At 37.2% G+C, this 16,693-nt stretch overlaps 1 protein-coding gene and 1 long non-coding RNA gene across 2 annotated transcripts in view; one reads left to right on the plus strand and one right to left on the minus strand.

The window, feature by feature from the left end:
* Positions 1 to 513: 513 nt before the first annotated feature.
* On the minus strand, positions 514 to 11,654 carry C5H21orf91 (chromosome 5 C21orf91 homolog). The gene is made up of 5 exons (XM_026664119.2): positions 11,478 to 11,654; positions 7,562 to 7,692; positions 4,509 to 5,039; positions 3,182 to 3,244; positions 514 to 1,873 (listed from the first exon to the last, which is right to left on the minus strand). The coding sequence occupies exons 2-5, from the start codon at positions 7,683 to 7,685 to the stop codon at positions 1,713 to 1,715; spliced, it is 879 nt and encodes a 292-aa protein (XP_026519904.2). The 5' UTR covers positions 7,686 to 7,692; positions 11,478 to 11,654; the 3' UTR covers positions 514 to 1,712.
* A 3,087-nt stretch (positions 11,655 to 14,741) lies between these two features.
* LOC113409723 (uncharacterized) overlaps positions 14,742 to 16,693 on the plus strand; it is an 81,417-nt gene continuing 79,465 nt past the window's right edge. Inside the window, exon 1 of the long non-coding RNA XR_003370575.2 lies at positions 14,742 to 15,019. This is a non-coding gene — a long non-coding RNA (uncharacterized LOC113409723). The remainder of the gene's footprint in view (positions 15,020 to 16,693) is intronic.

Raw genomic sequence — 16,693 nt, forward strand, 5'->3', positions numbered from 1 at the left:
TTGTTGCTACTTTGTAATACAGTTTAAAATCTTCTTCACTCTCATGATGTATGTATAAAGTCATGTCATTTTTTCTGAGGCCATAATTTTGAACAATCATTAAACAGTTGGAAGTCAAGGACAGCTTGTACAATCAGTGGACAGACTATCATTTCTGAAACTTGAGCCCAATTTGGGGAATTATCTAAATTAAATATATAGAGAACAAAGGCCCTATGTACAGTCCCAAGTCTTGGAAAAAATATTTAAAGTTGAGGCCTGAAATCACACACACACACACACACACACACACACACACGGCTTATTTACAAAAAAATGTATTTACCAGAATGAGATTCCTCAGTCAACTTTCAGCCTATGCAACTTTTGTCCCATGAGTGTCAAGTATTTTGTATTTTAGGGACAAAACATTTCTTTTGCAAAATATTTGGACCATCACCTAATATAGCATTTAACAGTTTCATAGTTTCTATAAAGTTCACAAATGAGATAAACAACTAATTTGAGGCATTATATGTTTTCAAAGCCATTTATTTTTATAAACAATAGAAATTCACATATAAAACTGAAGTTGAGCTTTGTTTATATTAACAAAGCTCGAATCATCATTCCAAAAGTAGGTTCTTGGCTTAAATTTGTAATGCTTGATATTATACACTCTTAAAATTAAAGATAATATTGTACAACTACTGAGATCATGTCTTTGGGAAAAAGCTTTTTTTAAAAAAAACAACTTCCATCATGAAAGGTAATTATATTGTCCTGAAAAGAGAGTAAACACCCATTACACCAGGTAAAATGCTATTTATAATTCAAAACTTTTATAAAAAGATCTGGAAAAGTACCTAAAATATAGCATTTAATAGTCGTTTCTTTTTTATAAAATTCAGTAATAAAATATTGCTTGCAATAAATAAAAAATGTAGATTAATACTGGTGGTTCCATTATTTCTTAATACTTAAAACTGTATTTCACCTGTTATCCCAGGTTATTTACAAATGGTTAGAAGTGTCAAATTAAGTTGAAATATTGGTAATCGGTGACAAAGGAAAATATTTATTAAACTGGAAATTCATTTGGAAGAATTCTTTGCACAAACCATTCCTCCAAATATACTGCTCAAAGTATAGTAGTAATCATATCAAGAGATAGTAATCATATCATGATGTTTGGGCAATGTATGTGCATGCACATAATCAATGTGGGAGGCTTTTAAACCCATGTTTTTAAGACATGGTGCCCCATGTACCATGAAGCAATGGATTCACACAGTTCAACTAATAATGGAAATCATCCTCTTTTAATGACTCCATAATTCCTTGCAGGGTGGAGTCTCGGCAATTGAATGGAGCTGAGTATTTATTGGCCAGATGCCCTTCCTGGCGCCAATGTGGAGTTTTTTTCAGCAGATATATTCTCAGTGTGCTCAGAGAGAAATATATGCCTCTACCTAGGATCAAAATCACAGCCTCCTGATTGTGCGGTGACAGCTCCACCTCTAGGCCACCGCATCACTGTCAACTAATAATGGAAATGATTATATGAAATGAAAACACTAGCCATCTTTTTGTCTTTAAAAATGCAAATACATGTAGCTAGCTTGTGTATCCACAAGCTTATTTTTTTCCAAAATACTGCTCAAATGTGCAAACTTACCCCCCGAAATCTAAATCATAGAGAAGCAAAAGTAGAAAATGCAAGTTTGCCATGGCTATATGGATACACTGGATTTCATGGCTGCCCGTCCCATCTGTAAACATGGCAGTTTTGAACAGTTCTTTAGCAGTTGTTCAATAGCAATATGACGGACATTAAGCTCAGAAGCTAAGGAGTCTTTTTCTTGTACTTGTTTTGTTAACTCTTCAAACACATCTGAAATCAATAAAGGTGGTATGTTAGCCTAGAACATCAAATAGTTACATGAATTAAGTGTTGCAACGATGTACTTTCATTTATGAGATATCTAAGAACAAAATTTAAAATGTGAGTTGTAGTTGTGCCCAGACTCAACACAAACCTACCATGAAACGTAGCAATTTGGGACCATTTTTAATACATCCAATGTAAAACTAAGGTGTCTGAACTGATTGAAAATCTTTTTCCCAAGTTCTGCTTGGTATATGTAATTGAAGAACAGAGAAAACTGGGTTTTAAAGAATGAGACTGTATCAAAAAAAAGGTGAAATATACACACTTTTAATAAATATCCACACAGGGACACTCTATTGATGGTTGTTAGCTTTCTAAACTCTCTTGGTAAGTAAGACATGAGATACTGTTCAACTAAGTGACAGAAAAGATTTCCATTGGTTCTCCCATACCTTCCCAAAATGAGAAACTCTAATTAGGTATTTGTCAGTTCACTGTTTATCCTTGCTTATCCTGAGACAATCAAAGTCCAGTACTGTGTTATCTATGAGACTGACTTTTAGAATCATATTTTGCTTATGGAAAATGTGAATCTCTTGTGTTTTACCAGTTAATCAGGGGCAATTCTATTCTTGTGCATCATTCCTTCTGGCACAAACTCTCATTAATTTTAATGTTTGTTTCCATACCAAATAATGGAATGATAGAGCTGGGTAATACGAGATCACTCAGGACCACATAAAGAATGCTAAGTTGAGGACTTCATGTAATCTGATCTCTGCAGTGCACAATTTTTATGACAGATAAATAAGCAATGCTATGACCTATGGCTTTCATGTGTTATATAGTCACAGAATGTTTCCAGGTACTTTCAGACCTGTTTTCTCCAATCAGAATCTTAACTGCCTAATATATGAGTGCTGGGAGAGCTGCACAATGTAAAGAATGCTGGGGCGTAGATAATTTTTTGTTTTTAGTGCCATTTGATATGTAGGCCAAGTCTCCCTTAATTACCCATAATTATTGTGAGTCAAAAGAAATATTGCTACAGAACATATAGCAAATAAGCCACCAAGAGTCACTTCATTGGTGACAGGATTGGCATATACATTTAATAATAATTTTAAAAAATGGTTGAAACTGTTTTTGATTTGCTTTCAATGACCGATATAAGTTTAACTTACATATGCATGCATGCATGTGTATGTACACACAACACATACATAGCATAAATCTTTTTTAGGAATATAAAATGGGAAAATACAGTCTTATAAACATGTATTAATCAGCAAATATTAACATGTATCTCACCATGGACTTGCTTGAGTAGTTTCCCATTCAGCTGCTCAACTTCTCTCTGAGGCATCATATTCACTGGTAAGAATTAAAAACAAAGTAAATTGTTAATGAGTGTGTATAAATGGGAAATTAAACAATGTTTGTTTGTGTGTGTGTGTATTTATATATATATATATAGTTCAGCTTTGTTCGGGTATTTTCCCAGGCTTCTGTATAGTGTTCGTCTGTGGATATATGTGAATATATAGAAGCCTGATGATGGCAGATGAGATTCTGCCGAAACGTTGCTACAACTTTAAAAGCACAATTATAATGACGTGGGAAAATACCTGAACAAAGCTGAATACCATACATATATACATATAGATACACACACACACACACACACACACATATATATATATATATATATATATATATGTGTGAAGCAACTAAAGAAACTATACACACACACACTATATATATATACGTATACATACGTACGTACATACGTACGTACATACATACATACAGGATTAGGATTCTTTTTCTCTCACAATTATAAATCAAATTACTAAAAGCACTAAAATCCCTTTTAAAATACAATGCAATATATAAGTGGAGAATAGCTGCTTTTGCAATTTTTGAACCATTCTCTTTAACATGATGCATCCAATCCAACTTTTATCCAAATAATTTTTATACTCTGAAATACTTTTATACTTTTTATACTTTGAAATAACTATTATGTTGTAGATTTACCCAGAAAATAAATACTGACTGATTAACAAAATTTAAGGCTGCTTATGAAGCTTCCAGAAGAATCCATCAATTTAAAGTCCTTCCTAGCTGATCCAGGATTGCTATAAGTAGCTTTACATTATATTCTCTAAGTAGGTAGATGAACTGTATTTAGTCAACAATGCAAATATACACGCTTAATCAAAACAAAATAGAGCTTCTTTAATGGAGCTTATGTTGAAGGAAAGTTTAGATCACATTAAGAAAGCACAAAATAAAACAGTTGTTCCATAAATTTAATAGGTTTATTGTTTTTGAATTAAGAGAGAACATATTATTTAGTATGTGTTCACAGTTTAAAAATCATGTTTCTTTAGCCTAGGACTAGTTGACAAACTATTGCTAGATTCAAATTGTAATAAAGTTATGCACCAACTGAACATTTATTCTTTAGCCTAGGACTAGTTGACAAACTATTGCTAGATTCAAATTGTAATAAAGTTATGCACCAACTGAACATTTATTTCTTTCAATACTTACAAGTTAGTATTTTTATTTTCTAAGTGCTACACAAAGTTTATATATACAAATAAGTTTATAAATTACTTCTCACACTTACACTGCTCTCTGCTGTATTGGGGAAATCTTCGTACACAAGTATCTGTTTCTTTTTTGGTTTTTCCCAATTCTGATGACTGATTATGACTCGACCATAATGAATTATTACAACAAAATGGTGCACTTCTTTGTTGCAACATGTGAAATCTAAAATCACTGGATTCTGTTGATTCTAAAATATTCTGTGAACAGTTTGTAATACTCCCAGAGCTTTCATTGACCCATTTTGCAGAATATTTAGGGACTTGGGAATCAAACTGTGGAAGTAACTTTCTCTCTCTCTGATGTCTAAAACTAAAAATCCGATGCTGTGTTGGTTTCGAACCTTCTGAATCCAAATCTCTATCTTTGTTTTGTGCGTACTGTATAATCCAGTTAATTTTTTTGCTCAAAATGTTTTTCACTTCTGCATATGTACTTTTAGACAATTTTGATTGTGGGCAACTCTGGTTTGCTATTAAGTGGAATTTCTGAAAGCAGTCTCTATGTCCCCTTAATGATCTTGTATGCAGAAGATCAGACTTCGGTATTCCTAAAAAAGGGGGGGGGAAAGAAATAAGTACTATGATTCCATGAATAATATTAAATTATAGACTGAAAATACTTTATATATAACTTCATATATAAAATTTCATTAATTCATTCTTTAATTACTTTGATAATAAATTTATTCCAATATCTCATAGCAGTGTTAATTATTTCTTAGTGTCTCTTGGAAATAGGCTGCAGATATGGTTAGCTATAGGTAGTTATCAACTTACGGCCACAATTCAGCCCAGAATTTGTGTTGCTAAGCGAGACAGTTGAGTGAATTTTGCCCAATTAACTACAATTCACTAGTTTCTTGCTATAATTGTTAAGTGAATCACGGCAGTTGTTAGTAACACAGTTGTTAACTGAAACTGGCTTACCCATTAAGTGTGCTTGTCAAGGGTCACAAAAGGTAACCACATAACTCCAAGACACTGCAACCGTCATGAATGAGTCAGTTGCCAAATATCTGAATTTTGATAACATGATCATGGGGATGCGTGGAAGTTGGAAGTGTGAAAAATGGTCCACGATCACTTTTTTTCAGGGCCATTTAACTTTGAATGGTCACTAAATGAACTGTGGTAAGTTGAGGACTACCTGTACTAGAACTAGATTTCAACATCATGAAATTTGGAGCAACTTTCTCTGTAATATAATTTTTTCCAAAAAAAACTAAAAAAAAAATTTCAGTATATAGCTCCTATTTCCCTCTTAAACAATGTTTACGCAACTGAAAATGAATCTGAACTCTTTTCATTTGAAATAATATGCAGATCTTTTTCAATGGATATTGGAGCTACATCTTTTATCTAGTTTTGCCAGGATGCTTTGTGAATAATAGAAATATACTTTTTCAATTTCAACCTAAATGGGGATGTAAACCCCCACAATGTAAACCCCCACAAGTGTTATAGCAATTCAGAGAGGTAGGCGGAATTGAAACCCACGAATTGGGTGTTTGACCAAGAGTTACCAAATGAGTTATCATGGCTAAGTTTGAATGTGGATATAATCAAAACATTAGCTCAGGAAACTGGATAAATTTATATTTTGGTAACACCAATGTCCAATAATAATTTTGTGCAAATGTTTAAATAAGCATGTAAGGGAGTGCAATAGTCCAAACTATTAACTTAATTATTCACTAACACCATTCTATGTACATTTGAATATAAAGTAATAATTATATATATTATCAGGAGCATCTAATACTGTCTACTCACTGAGAGAGAGAGGGAGGGAGGGAGGGAGACCGGGGGTGGGGTGGGAGGGGAGGGAGAGAACACAGTATTCAGTTTTAAGGATTTTGTGAGCACCTTCTTAGTACTGTGATTAACCTATCTGAGCACTGATATTAGTGTCTGCATATCTTAGTCAGAGTATCTGCATGGCTACTTATCTTTATTTCATGTGAGTGATCTAGTAAACTTGGATCCTTTAATTTACAAATCTTGAAAAAGCAGAAAATTAAATTATCTTTGTTCATAAATAACAAATGGAAGTGTCATGCAATCTGTTTAGTAAAACAAAGATATGGGATTTTTCTAGTGAACTTATTACTTTCATAGCACAATTTGTCACAAAATTCTTACAAAGCTTAAAATTGTCACTGGTTTTCTGAATAAAGTCTCATTATTTGCATCTCCCAGAAATTTAATAAAAATGTGTCTATTTTACTCAGTACTGCAAGACAATTGCTTTGTCCAAATCTGCAAATTCTTGACAAAATGCACAAGAAGTATTATTTCATTGAGAAAACTAAGGAACCGTAACTTAAGATATAGAAAAGTAAGCATTTATAAAAAAAATAAATATATTTAAAATCTAAGGGGAAATTGTTAACTGATAAAGCAATGTTATCAAATTAGAAAATGACAGAAGTGACTATATATGAGGAAATATTAGGTTCCTTCCTCCCCCCCTCCCCCTTTGTCCTTGAGTCCATCCCTATTCATGGTAACTATATAGATAAGTCCTGCAATTTTCTTGGCAAAAGTTTACAAATTGGTTTGCCATTCCTTTCCTCCTACAACTAAGAGTGAATGAGTGGTCCAAAGTTACCCAACTAGGTCCATACATAATGCAGGATCAGAACTCAAGTTTCTCACTTCTAGTCCAGTGTCTTAACTATTAAACCAAACTGGCTTCAAAGATTAGTTTACATTTATAAATTCACAAAATCCTAGTGCAAATCTATTATAAATATGAGTTACATTTTCGTGATTTTTTTTCTTTTATTTGTAGAACCATTCTGAGAAATAGATGAATTGGGAGCCTTTTTACACAGGATTACTATGTGATTTATAACTCTGAAAAAAATCAAAGTTCTAAACTAGAAACAAACTCTACAAAACAAACAAACTCATCTTCCCACTCAAGGATCCCTCCAAAGAAAAGAGCGATGTTAGCAAAACATGAATACATTTATAAGCTACTATCATCACTAATATGGAAATTGAAAGGTTTTGTTTATTAAAGTTAGATATTTTTTCCAGGTGTCTGAAATTTGATTACACTTACCTTCAATGCTTAGTTCAAAACAAATGTGGCAGAAGGAAAGAGTTTCTCTTTCTGTTCCTAATTTGCATACACTACAAACATTATCATCATTTAAATCAATGTTAACAAATTGCTCTTCAGTCATAATGCTCCTAAAAGAGAGAAGTTTAATAATATATTGTTACTGTTACTCACAATATCGAAGAATCAAATATTTAGCATCCCATACAAAGTTTGACAAGTCAGACAGAAAAACCAGAAAAAACTCGGTTTTGACTAGTGTAGTAAACTTGGAGAGTGTTATTTTTATTTCCCAATTGATTCAAAATTGAAAATATTTTCTACGGTGAGATAGGTATGGCTGAAACCTAGTGATTGTTGTTTATTGTTGTAGGCTACTGGGAGCTGGTTTCTGGATTTTTAAAAATTGTTTCATATACAAACACATTATCTTTACTGTGGGTCACACACACAGACTCAGCCTATAAAGCCATGATGGCAAACCTATGGCACATGTGCCAGAGGTGGCACACAGAGCCATTTGTGCCAACACACAAGCCGCAGGCAAACTTACCTCACTGCACGTGTGCCCCCACAGCTGATTTTCAGCCAGTTTGAGGCCTTTTTCGGCCTCCCAGAGGTTTGAAAAAAGCCTCTGCAGGATGAATAGGCCCGTTGACAAAACAGGCCTACTATTTGGCCTGCAAAGCCTACAGAGGCTTTTTTCAAGCCTCTGGGAGGCCAAAAAAGGCCTCAAGCCAGCAGAAAATCAGCTGTGAAGCACATCCCCGGGTGGCAGGGATAGGTAGGTGGGGGATTGCACACGCATGCGCAGGGGACATGGCGTGCTTTGCCTTCTGGGTGCTGGCACGCGAGCGTGCGCGCAATTTTTGGCACAGGAGCCCAAAAAGGTTAGCCACCACTGCTATAGAGTATCTTAAATATGTAAATTATTAATGTAACACACAGAAAAAACCCAGTGTCCCTTCAACAATTTCTCATTTTAATGAGTTTAAATCTTTGTGCTAGTTCAGGAATGACTTTACTATCTCGAGCAGCCTGTGGCAGCCAATTTTGCACAATTTATCACATAAATAAATGTGGGGACTAATTTTGGCAGCTCTAAGGTATCTTTTTTAGAGAATCATTTTGAGTTTGTACATTTTGCCACAACAAAATGTACAATTAGTCTATGTGCTGTGAACACAAATCATCACATTATATCTGCTAAATAAGCAGAAATTTTTTTTATCATCAACTTTATTTATATATTTTATTCATATAATAATAACAATAGTTAATATATCAAATAAATTGCCTTTCATTTCATCAACTGGGCTTAGAACCTCACAAAAAGTTAATTTCAGCACTGTTTTTTAAACAGCATTTCTCATTGGGACATGTGGGAATTTTCTTTTTGCTGAAAGGGAACCAAAAGAGATAAGATAAAGGCTTGGCCAAAACTTCAGTGGACAGCAGACATGTGTACATTCTACATCTCAAGTGTATTTCTCTACTGCTAGGGAAAATCTACATCTAAACATTTTCATTCACCTTAATAATGAGACCAAGAGCTATACCAAAGAGTGTCATTGTGTATGGAGTCCTTTTTACAATAAAAACTATACAGCTGGAAAACTAGAACACTTTCTTCCATCTTGGAAAACTGAGAATTAATTTGGGTCTAGGGAAATGTACACTGCTCAAAAAAATAAAGGGAACACTTAAATAACACAATGTAATTCCAAGTCAATCACACTTCTGTGAAATCAAACTGTCCACTTAGGTAGCAACACTGATTGACAATCAATTTCACGTGCTGTTGTGCAAATGGAATAGACAACAGGTGGAAAGCATAGGCAGTTAGCAAGACATCCCCAATAAAGGAGTGGTTCTGGAGGTGGTGACCACAGACCACTTCTCAGTTCCTATGCTTTCTGGCTGATGGTTTGGTCACTTTTGAATGCTGGCGGTGCTTTCACTCTAGCGGTAGCATGAGACGGAGTCTACAACCCACACAAGTGGCTCAGGTAGTGCAGCTCATCCAGGATGGCACATCAATGCGAGCTGTGGCAAGGTCTGCTGTGTCTGTCAGCGTAGTGTCCAGAGCATGGAGGCGCTACCAGGACACAGGCCAGTATATCAGGAGACGTGGAGGAGGCCGTAGGAGGGCAACAACCCAGCATCAGGACCGCTACCTCCGCCTTTGTGCAAGGAGGGACAGGAGGAGCACTGCCAGAGCCCTGCAAAATGACCTCCAGCGGGCCACAAATGTGTATGTGGCTGCTCAAACGGTCAGAAACAGACTCCGACGTCCACAGGTGGGGGTTGTGCTTACAGCCCAACACCATGCAGGACGTTTGGCATTTGCCAGAGAACACCAAGATTGGCAAATTCACCACTGGCGCCCTGTGCTCTTTACAGATGAAAGCAGGTTCACACTGAGCACATGTGACAGACTGTCTAGAGGGTCTACGCTGTGGAGAACATTCTGCTGCCTGCAACATCCTCCAGCCTGACCGGTTTGGCAGCGGGTCAGTAATGGTGTGGGGTGGCATTTCTTTAGGGGACCGCACAGCTCTCCATGTGCTCACCAGAAGTAGCCTGACTGCCATTAGGTACCGAGATGAGATCCTCAGACCCCTTGTGAGACCACATGCTGGTGCGGTTGGCCCTGGGTTCCTCCTAATGCAAGACAATGCTAGACCTCATGTGTCTGGGGTGTGTCAGCAGTTCCTGCAAGATGAAGGCATTGATGCTGTGGACTGGCCCGCCCGTTCCCCACACCTGAATCCAACTGAGCACATCTGGGACATCATGTCTCGCTCCATCCACCAAAGCCTCGTTGCACCTGACTGTCCAGGAGTTGGGGGATGCTTTAGTCCAGGTGTGGGAGGAGATCCCTCAGGAGACTATCCGCCACCTCATCAGAAGCATGCCCAGGCATTGTAGGGAGGTCGTACAGGCATATGGAGGCCACACACACTACTGAGCCTCATTTTGACTTGTTTTAAGGGCATTACATCAAAGTTGGATCAGCCTGTAGTGTTTTTTTCCACTTTAATTTTGAGTGTAACTCCAAATCCAGACCTCCATGGGTTGCTAAATTTGATTTCCATTGATAATTTTTGTGTGATTTTGTTGTCAGCACATTCAACTATGTAATGAACAAAGTATTTAATAAGAATATCTCATTCATTCAGATCTAGGATGTCTTATTTTTGTGTTCCCTTTATTTTTCTGAGCAATGTACTTGACACAGGTAAAGAGGCAATTTTGCTTTCATACATTCTGGCTCTTTTGCATATGTATTCCATTGGTTTATATCTCATTGTTCCAAGGATGGCATCCGTACAAAGATTTTTTTTCTCATTTCATTAGGCACACTTAAGCTGGACGTTATTCACTTCCCTGACTCTACTTAGTCCCTTCCAGCTGGTGAGCCCAATATCTCAACCTCCAGAGAAGCCTTTTCTGCACTGGACATAGATTACCTGGGGGTTTCTAGAAGTGATAGAAGAAGAGTTCCAACTCATCTAGAGAGGGTGGAAGTCTGGGTAAAGTGGAGAATGGGGAAGAGGTGATGAGACCAGGCATGCCCGGGGAGGTGGGGGGGTAATAATTGAGACGGGGAACAGGGGACCTAAACCACGCAGCTGCAATTCACCCCCCCCCCTCCAAGCCATGCAATGGCTAGCCTGAAATTAGCACGAGTCCTTCAAGCGTTACACAAAGCCGCTTGGAAAAGAACCCAAATATTTCCCTTCTTGGACTCCAACGTCCTGAAAGGCTCCTGCCTAACCGTTCCCCTTTTAAGAGTAAAACGCGCCTCTCTAGGCAAGCTCCATCTCCTCTTCGACGTGACCCCAGTGAAACCCTTCGCACTCCCCAAACTCCCCACACGCAAGCATGCCATCCCCTGGACCCTCCTCCTCACCCTGGCCACACGGGACCCGCCGCCTTCCCGAGTTCTCGGTGCTCACGATGGACGCTCGCGAAATGGCTGTCGGAGAAACAGCAGTAGCGAAAAGGAGGAGGAGGAGGCGGCGGCAGCAAATCTAAGCTTAGCCTGGCCTCCTAGCATGGGGGAAACCCCGACTTTACTTGCTTCCGGACTATACCATTGTTGATCAGGAAGGGGTGATAATCGTGGAGTGGGAGAAAGCTTTCCTCCCCTCTAAACCCTCCTTTCCTCCTTCTCCTTTCTTTTCTTTTTTCTCTGCAGGCAATAGGATTTGTGTACAGTAACATTTACTTTTTTTCTCCCTCGGATTCGGCAGCACTGAAAAATCATAATTCTCCCCCCTTCCTCACGGTGTAAGAAAAACACAACCATCAGTCCCAGACAGGTAGCAACCAATGCTGCAAGCTGTAGATATACTCCCGTCAGAGTTACGCATTTCCTGTTGAGAAGTTTTTTTTTCAGTCTTCAGAAGTGAAATTTTGGGTACGATACTGTGGAAGACAATAAAGGATGATTGGGAACTTCAAGTTTTCTCAGATGTTTTTATGGTTAAGCGTATTCCCCCCCCCCCCTCAAAACCTTACTCGTTGATTTATACTTCATTGCTTTATTCATTGCTACGCATGTATATATGTATGTATATCTTATTTGTATTGTATTTTATATTGCAATTTCAAGATTTTTATTGTCCAGATTGCTAAGTTTTAACTTCTTATTGAATGTGTAGCCTGAATAAGCCCTTTAGCTAACTTTAATTTAAAATTGTTATTTTTTAACCACAATTTTTGCATGCATGTACTTTTCCTAACCATCCTAATATTGTTAATTTAATTTTGGATATCAATTTCCTTGTGCTAGTTAATGACTGCAATAAAGTTATATATCTTTAATTTATAATTCTAATTAATTAAAAGTAATTCTGTGTAGATGTTTTCAAATAAACAACCTGCATCTTTAACCCTGATTATAGTTTGTTCCTTACCTATCCATGTGTAGTGGCATCTATGGTTGTGCAGCAACCAGGAAGTGGGATTGATTAATGCTACAAAATTCTATAGGAGGTGGATGATTCTGTTGGGGACCAGGAACTCTAGGCATAGGTCAATACAGCTCAGCCAAGGAGGTTTGCCTAAACAGCCCTCCACAAATCTGTTCTGTGCCTCATATTCTCCATTATGTATCTCTCTACTACAGATTTGGAGAAAGTTCAGCCATGAATAATAGAGGCCCTGATGTTGTAGCTATCCTCTTTTGCTTGCCTTCAGCATTCCAGTAATCCTGACCAAAGTACATGAAGGCAGAAATGAAGTGTATAATGCATTTATGTAGGGTATCCCAAGTTGTGACATGCATTCAAGGCTGCTGTGGATAATCCTGCATCCAATATTTAAGGCAGGGGTGTCAAACTCACATTGTCAGCATTGCCATGTGACATATTGTGACTTTTCCCCACTTTGCTAACTGGCCGTGGCCATGGCCAGCACATGACACGGGACGCAAGTTTGGTCCGTGGGCCGCAAGTTTGACACCCTGGTCCAAGAAATACTTATTTTCTTCCTCTTAACTTTCCCCTGACACATCTGGAAAAGCTGCTTGAGACTATACACAGCAACCATGGGGTTGCTATGCAGTGCTGATTCTGGCTTGTGCATGAACTTGTAAATGTGTATGATTAGAAGAATTATTTTAAATAATGAAATTAATTTAATATGGAAGTCTGGTATGGATACAAATATATATACTTGCATGTATAAATATATTCAACACTTTATTGACTGGTCAACCACAGGACCAAATTGCCTGGTGGCGAGGTGGGTGGCAAACAAATGTAATAAATAAATAAAACTGATTTAGAAATACAGTTAAGAATTACATTACTTGGATATCAAAGACATTTCTACTGCAGTATCCCTGCATATATGATTGCCACCAAAGGACCATAAACCTGGGACTTTGCAGTGGTGTGGTTAGTGACAAAGAGCACAATCAGAACATATAATCCAGGTGAGTGTACAACAAGGGCCTGATGTGGGACCAGTAAGATGGTGAGCAACAGGGAGTGCCATGGGATAAGCATGCAAAGAAAACAAAGGCATTAGGTCTAAAATAAGAAATTACTCCTTTGCCTCAGTTTTATAAGAATCAACAAATGCAACCTAATTGTACTAATAATTAATTAATAATATAACCTATTCTGATTACCGTGTAAACAATTTTGCAAATTTTTGCATATCTTAATTCCTCTGTTCAAGCCTATGACCTCAGTGACTCTACCCTTGGCACCAGTCAGGCTTAATACTTCATCAGATCTTATGTTTCATTTAATGAAAAGCAAACACTAATCTAGCATGCTGCAAGAGTAATAAAATGGCAACTAATATTTCTGCAAAATGATACACTGCTGAATCTGCAAATATCTTAGAGGTATAGAAAATAATGCATTGTAAGGGAAAATGAACTATTCTTAATACTAACTGGGTAAGAAACCATTTTTTTTCCAAGAGGCAACTGGACTTTCTGCTATTTCTTCAAAGACGTCTTACTTCTCATCCAAAAACCTTCTTGGATGAGAAGCGAAATGTCTTCAAAGAAAAACCAGAAAGTCCAGTTGCGTCTTGGAAAAAACACCATTGGGACCTGGATGACTGAGAATCTCCATAGACAGATTGGGTAAGAAGAAGAGAGCCATGCTAATTTGCTACTTACAGAATATCAACTTGGAGTTACAAATAATAGGCTAGCTTTTGAGGACTAAACACTCCTGCTTGAGCAGGGGGCTGGACGAGAAGACCGCCAAGGTCCCTTCCAGCTCTATTCTATTCCAACTCGTCAGGAGGCAAGATTACTTTTAAAAGGCATCGGAAAAGAGGAATGACGAGCTGTTGTTACTGTTGAGGTTTTTAACAGTATTTATATACATTTATACGCATATCATACCTTTTCCCCAGAAACTCACAGATTTCCATAGCACTCTTGCCTCTTTTTTCCCCCGCAACAATTTTGTCGCGTAGAATGGACTGCGACGGACCGACTGCCCTAATACAATGTTTTGTATCAAGTTCTATTAAGATACTATATTAATATGGATTGTGAGTTAACAACGTAAAAAACCGAATCATATTTCTTAAACAGAATAAAAGCATAATTAAACAAAACTCTTCTATGTGTTTTTGCCGCTTATATCTAAAACTCCGGGGTTTTTCCAGGGACTTTTATTGAGCAGTTTCCATTTAAGCCACGCGTGATGCACATTACTAACGGGAATTTTACTGGAGAGAACAGAGAATGTCTACTTCTTTTTATGGCTCCTCTTCTGTTTAGGGGCGATTAGAGACGGGATTTTCAGATTACCCTGATGAACTAGGAGGAAGGCGAGTGTCTTCAATGCTGAAGTTCCTGTTTGTCGGTAGTTTTCCGTGACGTAGTTAGAGACTTGCACGCTCCTTTCTTTAGATGTGTTCTGAAAGCGGATTATTGGGCAATCGAGTTGAGATAGGGTAACATCAATTTAAGACGTGAGTACTCAGTTCTGGCCAGCCACGAAGAAATGTGTAGTTTTGCATGTAAGCCCTTATGCTGAGGCGCGTACAGCTAGGTGTGAGATCACAGATAGTTGATAAGTCTTCAGGAGACAGAAAATGTGGAAAGTTTGTTTATTAGTTTATGGCGGCGAATCTATCCTGTGAGGTGGTTGGCCTGTGACGTTAATTTTACTTCTAATGGTGCTGGGATTCAGAGCAAGCCAATGAAAAGATTTTAAGGCACTTAAGGAATAGTATAAGGTCTCCTGCTCAAGCAATGCAACTCAGTTTTACAGACATCAGAGGTATCATATGGAATAGTCTTTTCAACCTGAACTTTTATGTTCTTTCAACTAGACTAGAGATAGAAAGCAGCTTTCCCACTATTACAGAGCTCCAGTTTCCAGAAGCACAGATTGTATATTTCTTTTATTTGGGCACCTAACTCTATTGAGTTGTATAAAAATGTTTGGACTTCATTTCAGACTCCTTGCTCTTCTGGTAAGCCCACACATGAAAAAAAAAAGATTAAATGAATGGCTCTCCATTTTATGGGGAAAATTAAGTTACTGCACACTTTGAAGGTACAATTAAACTTTTAGGTAGTATTTCATTTTTTAAAAAATGCAGTTAATGTAATGATATTTTTTCAGTACTGTATAATATGTGATGGAATATCAAGCATACGATAGACCCACAGTCTAATTACTCTGAGATTGTCTATAAAAAGTTCGCACAGGAACAGCACAGGCCACACTTAGCGGGCAGAATCTCTTTATAATGCATTAAATAGAAAGTAAAAGCTGCATTTGGTTCTGTTTATATAGTGTTAAAGAGATACCTTGCTGTATATGCCAGCTCAACCGTAGTCTTTAGAAATTGCCAGACAGCCAGCATTAAGCTCATTGTTAGTAAAGGCCTAATTTCCATGGTAGGATGAAAAGTGACTGAACTGAGTTCAGAAACTGCCAATCTGCTTTGTTAATCACATTTGGATCTAATCCTGTTTTGGATCTCATGCTGCTTCAGTTTGAATGCTTGATCATGTTGTTTAGCAAATCATTACCTACAATGTTGGTTTGTTTTTGAAGATAATTTTAAAATAGCCTACTAAATGATTATTTATTTTTTTATTTAGAAGCTAATTATTCACCATTGTAGCCTTTAGAAAGGAAACTAAGCTGGCCAGGTGCACTATCTAATCACATTCGGAAATGTTTAGTTTAGTCAATTTATGGATACTAGGGACCTTCCAAAAGGTGAGCTTAGTTTGACATCTTTTTACTTTCTTTGGATTTAAGAATTTTAAAGCAGAGATTTAAGAATTTATAATAATATACAATTGACAAAAATAAAAGAAAAATGTAAGAATTTTTTAAACAGATTGGGAACCAGAGAGATAGAGTATATTGGTTATTTTTACCAATATTTAATTATTGGTAAAATAATTATGTGGCAAATAACTGGAATAGAATCAAACCCTTATTAGGAACTCTCACTTGATGAGGATTGCAAATAGACACTAGAGCAGGGGTATCAAACTCATGGCCCATGGGCTGGATGCATCACATGCTGGCCACATCCCTGCCTGGTTTAGTGCAGGAGGAAAAAGTCCCAATATATCATGTGACGCTGCTGTGATGCTGTGAGTTTGCACTAGAGGGAACA

Source organism: Notechis scutatus, chromosome 5 (genome assembly GCF_049901735.1).
Source record: "Notechis scutatus isolate UNSWTSFEM ecotype Mainland chromosome 5, rNotScu1.2, whole genome shotgun sequence".
In the NCBI taxonomy this organism is placed as follows: domain Eukaryota; kingdom Metazoa; phylum Chordata; class Lepidosauria; order Squamata; family Elapidae; genus Notechis; species Notechis scutatus.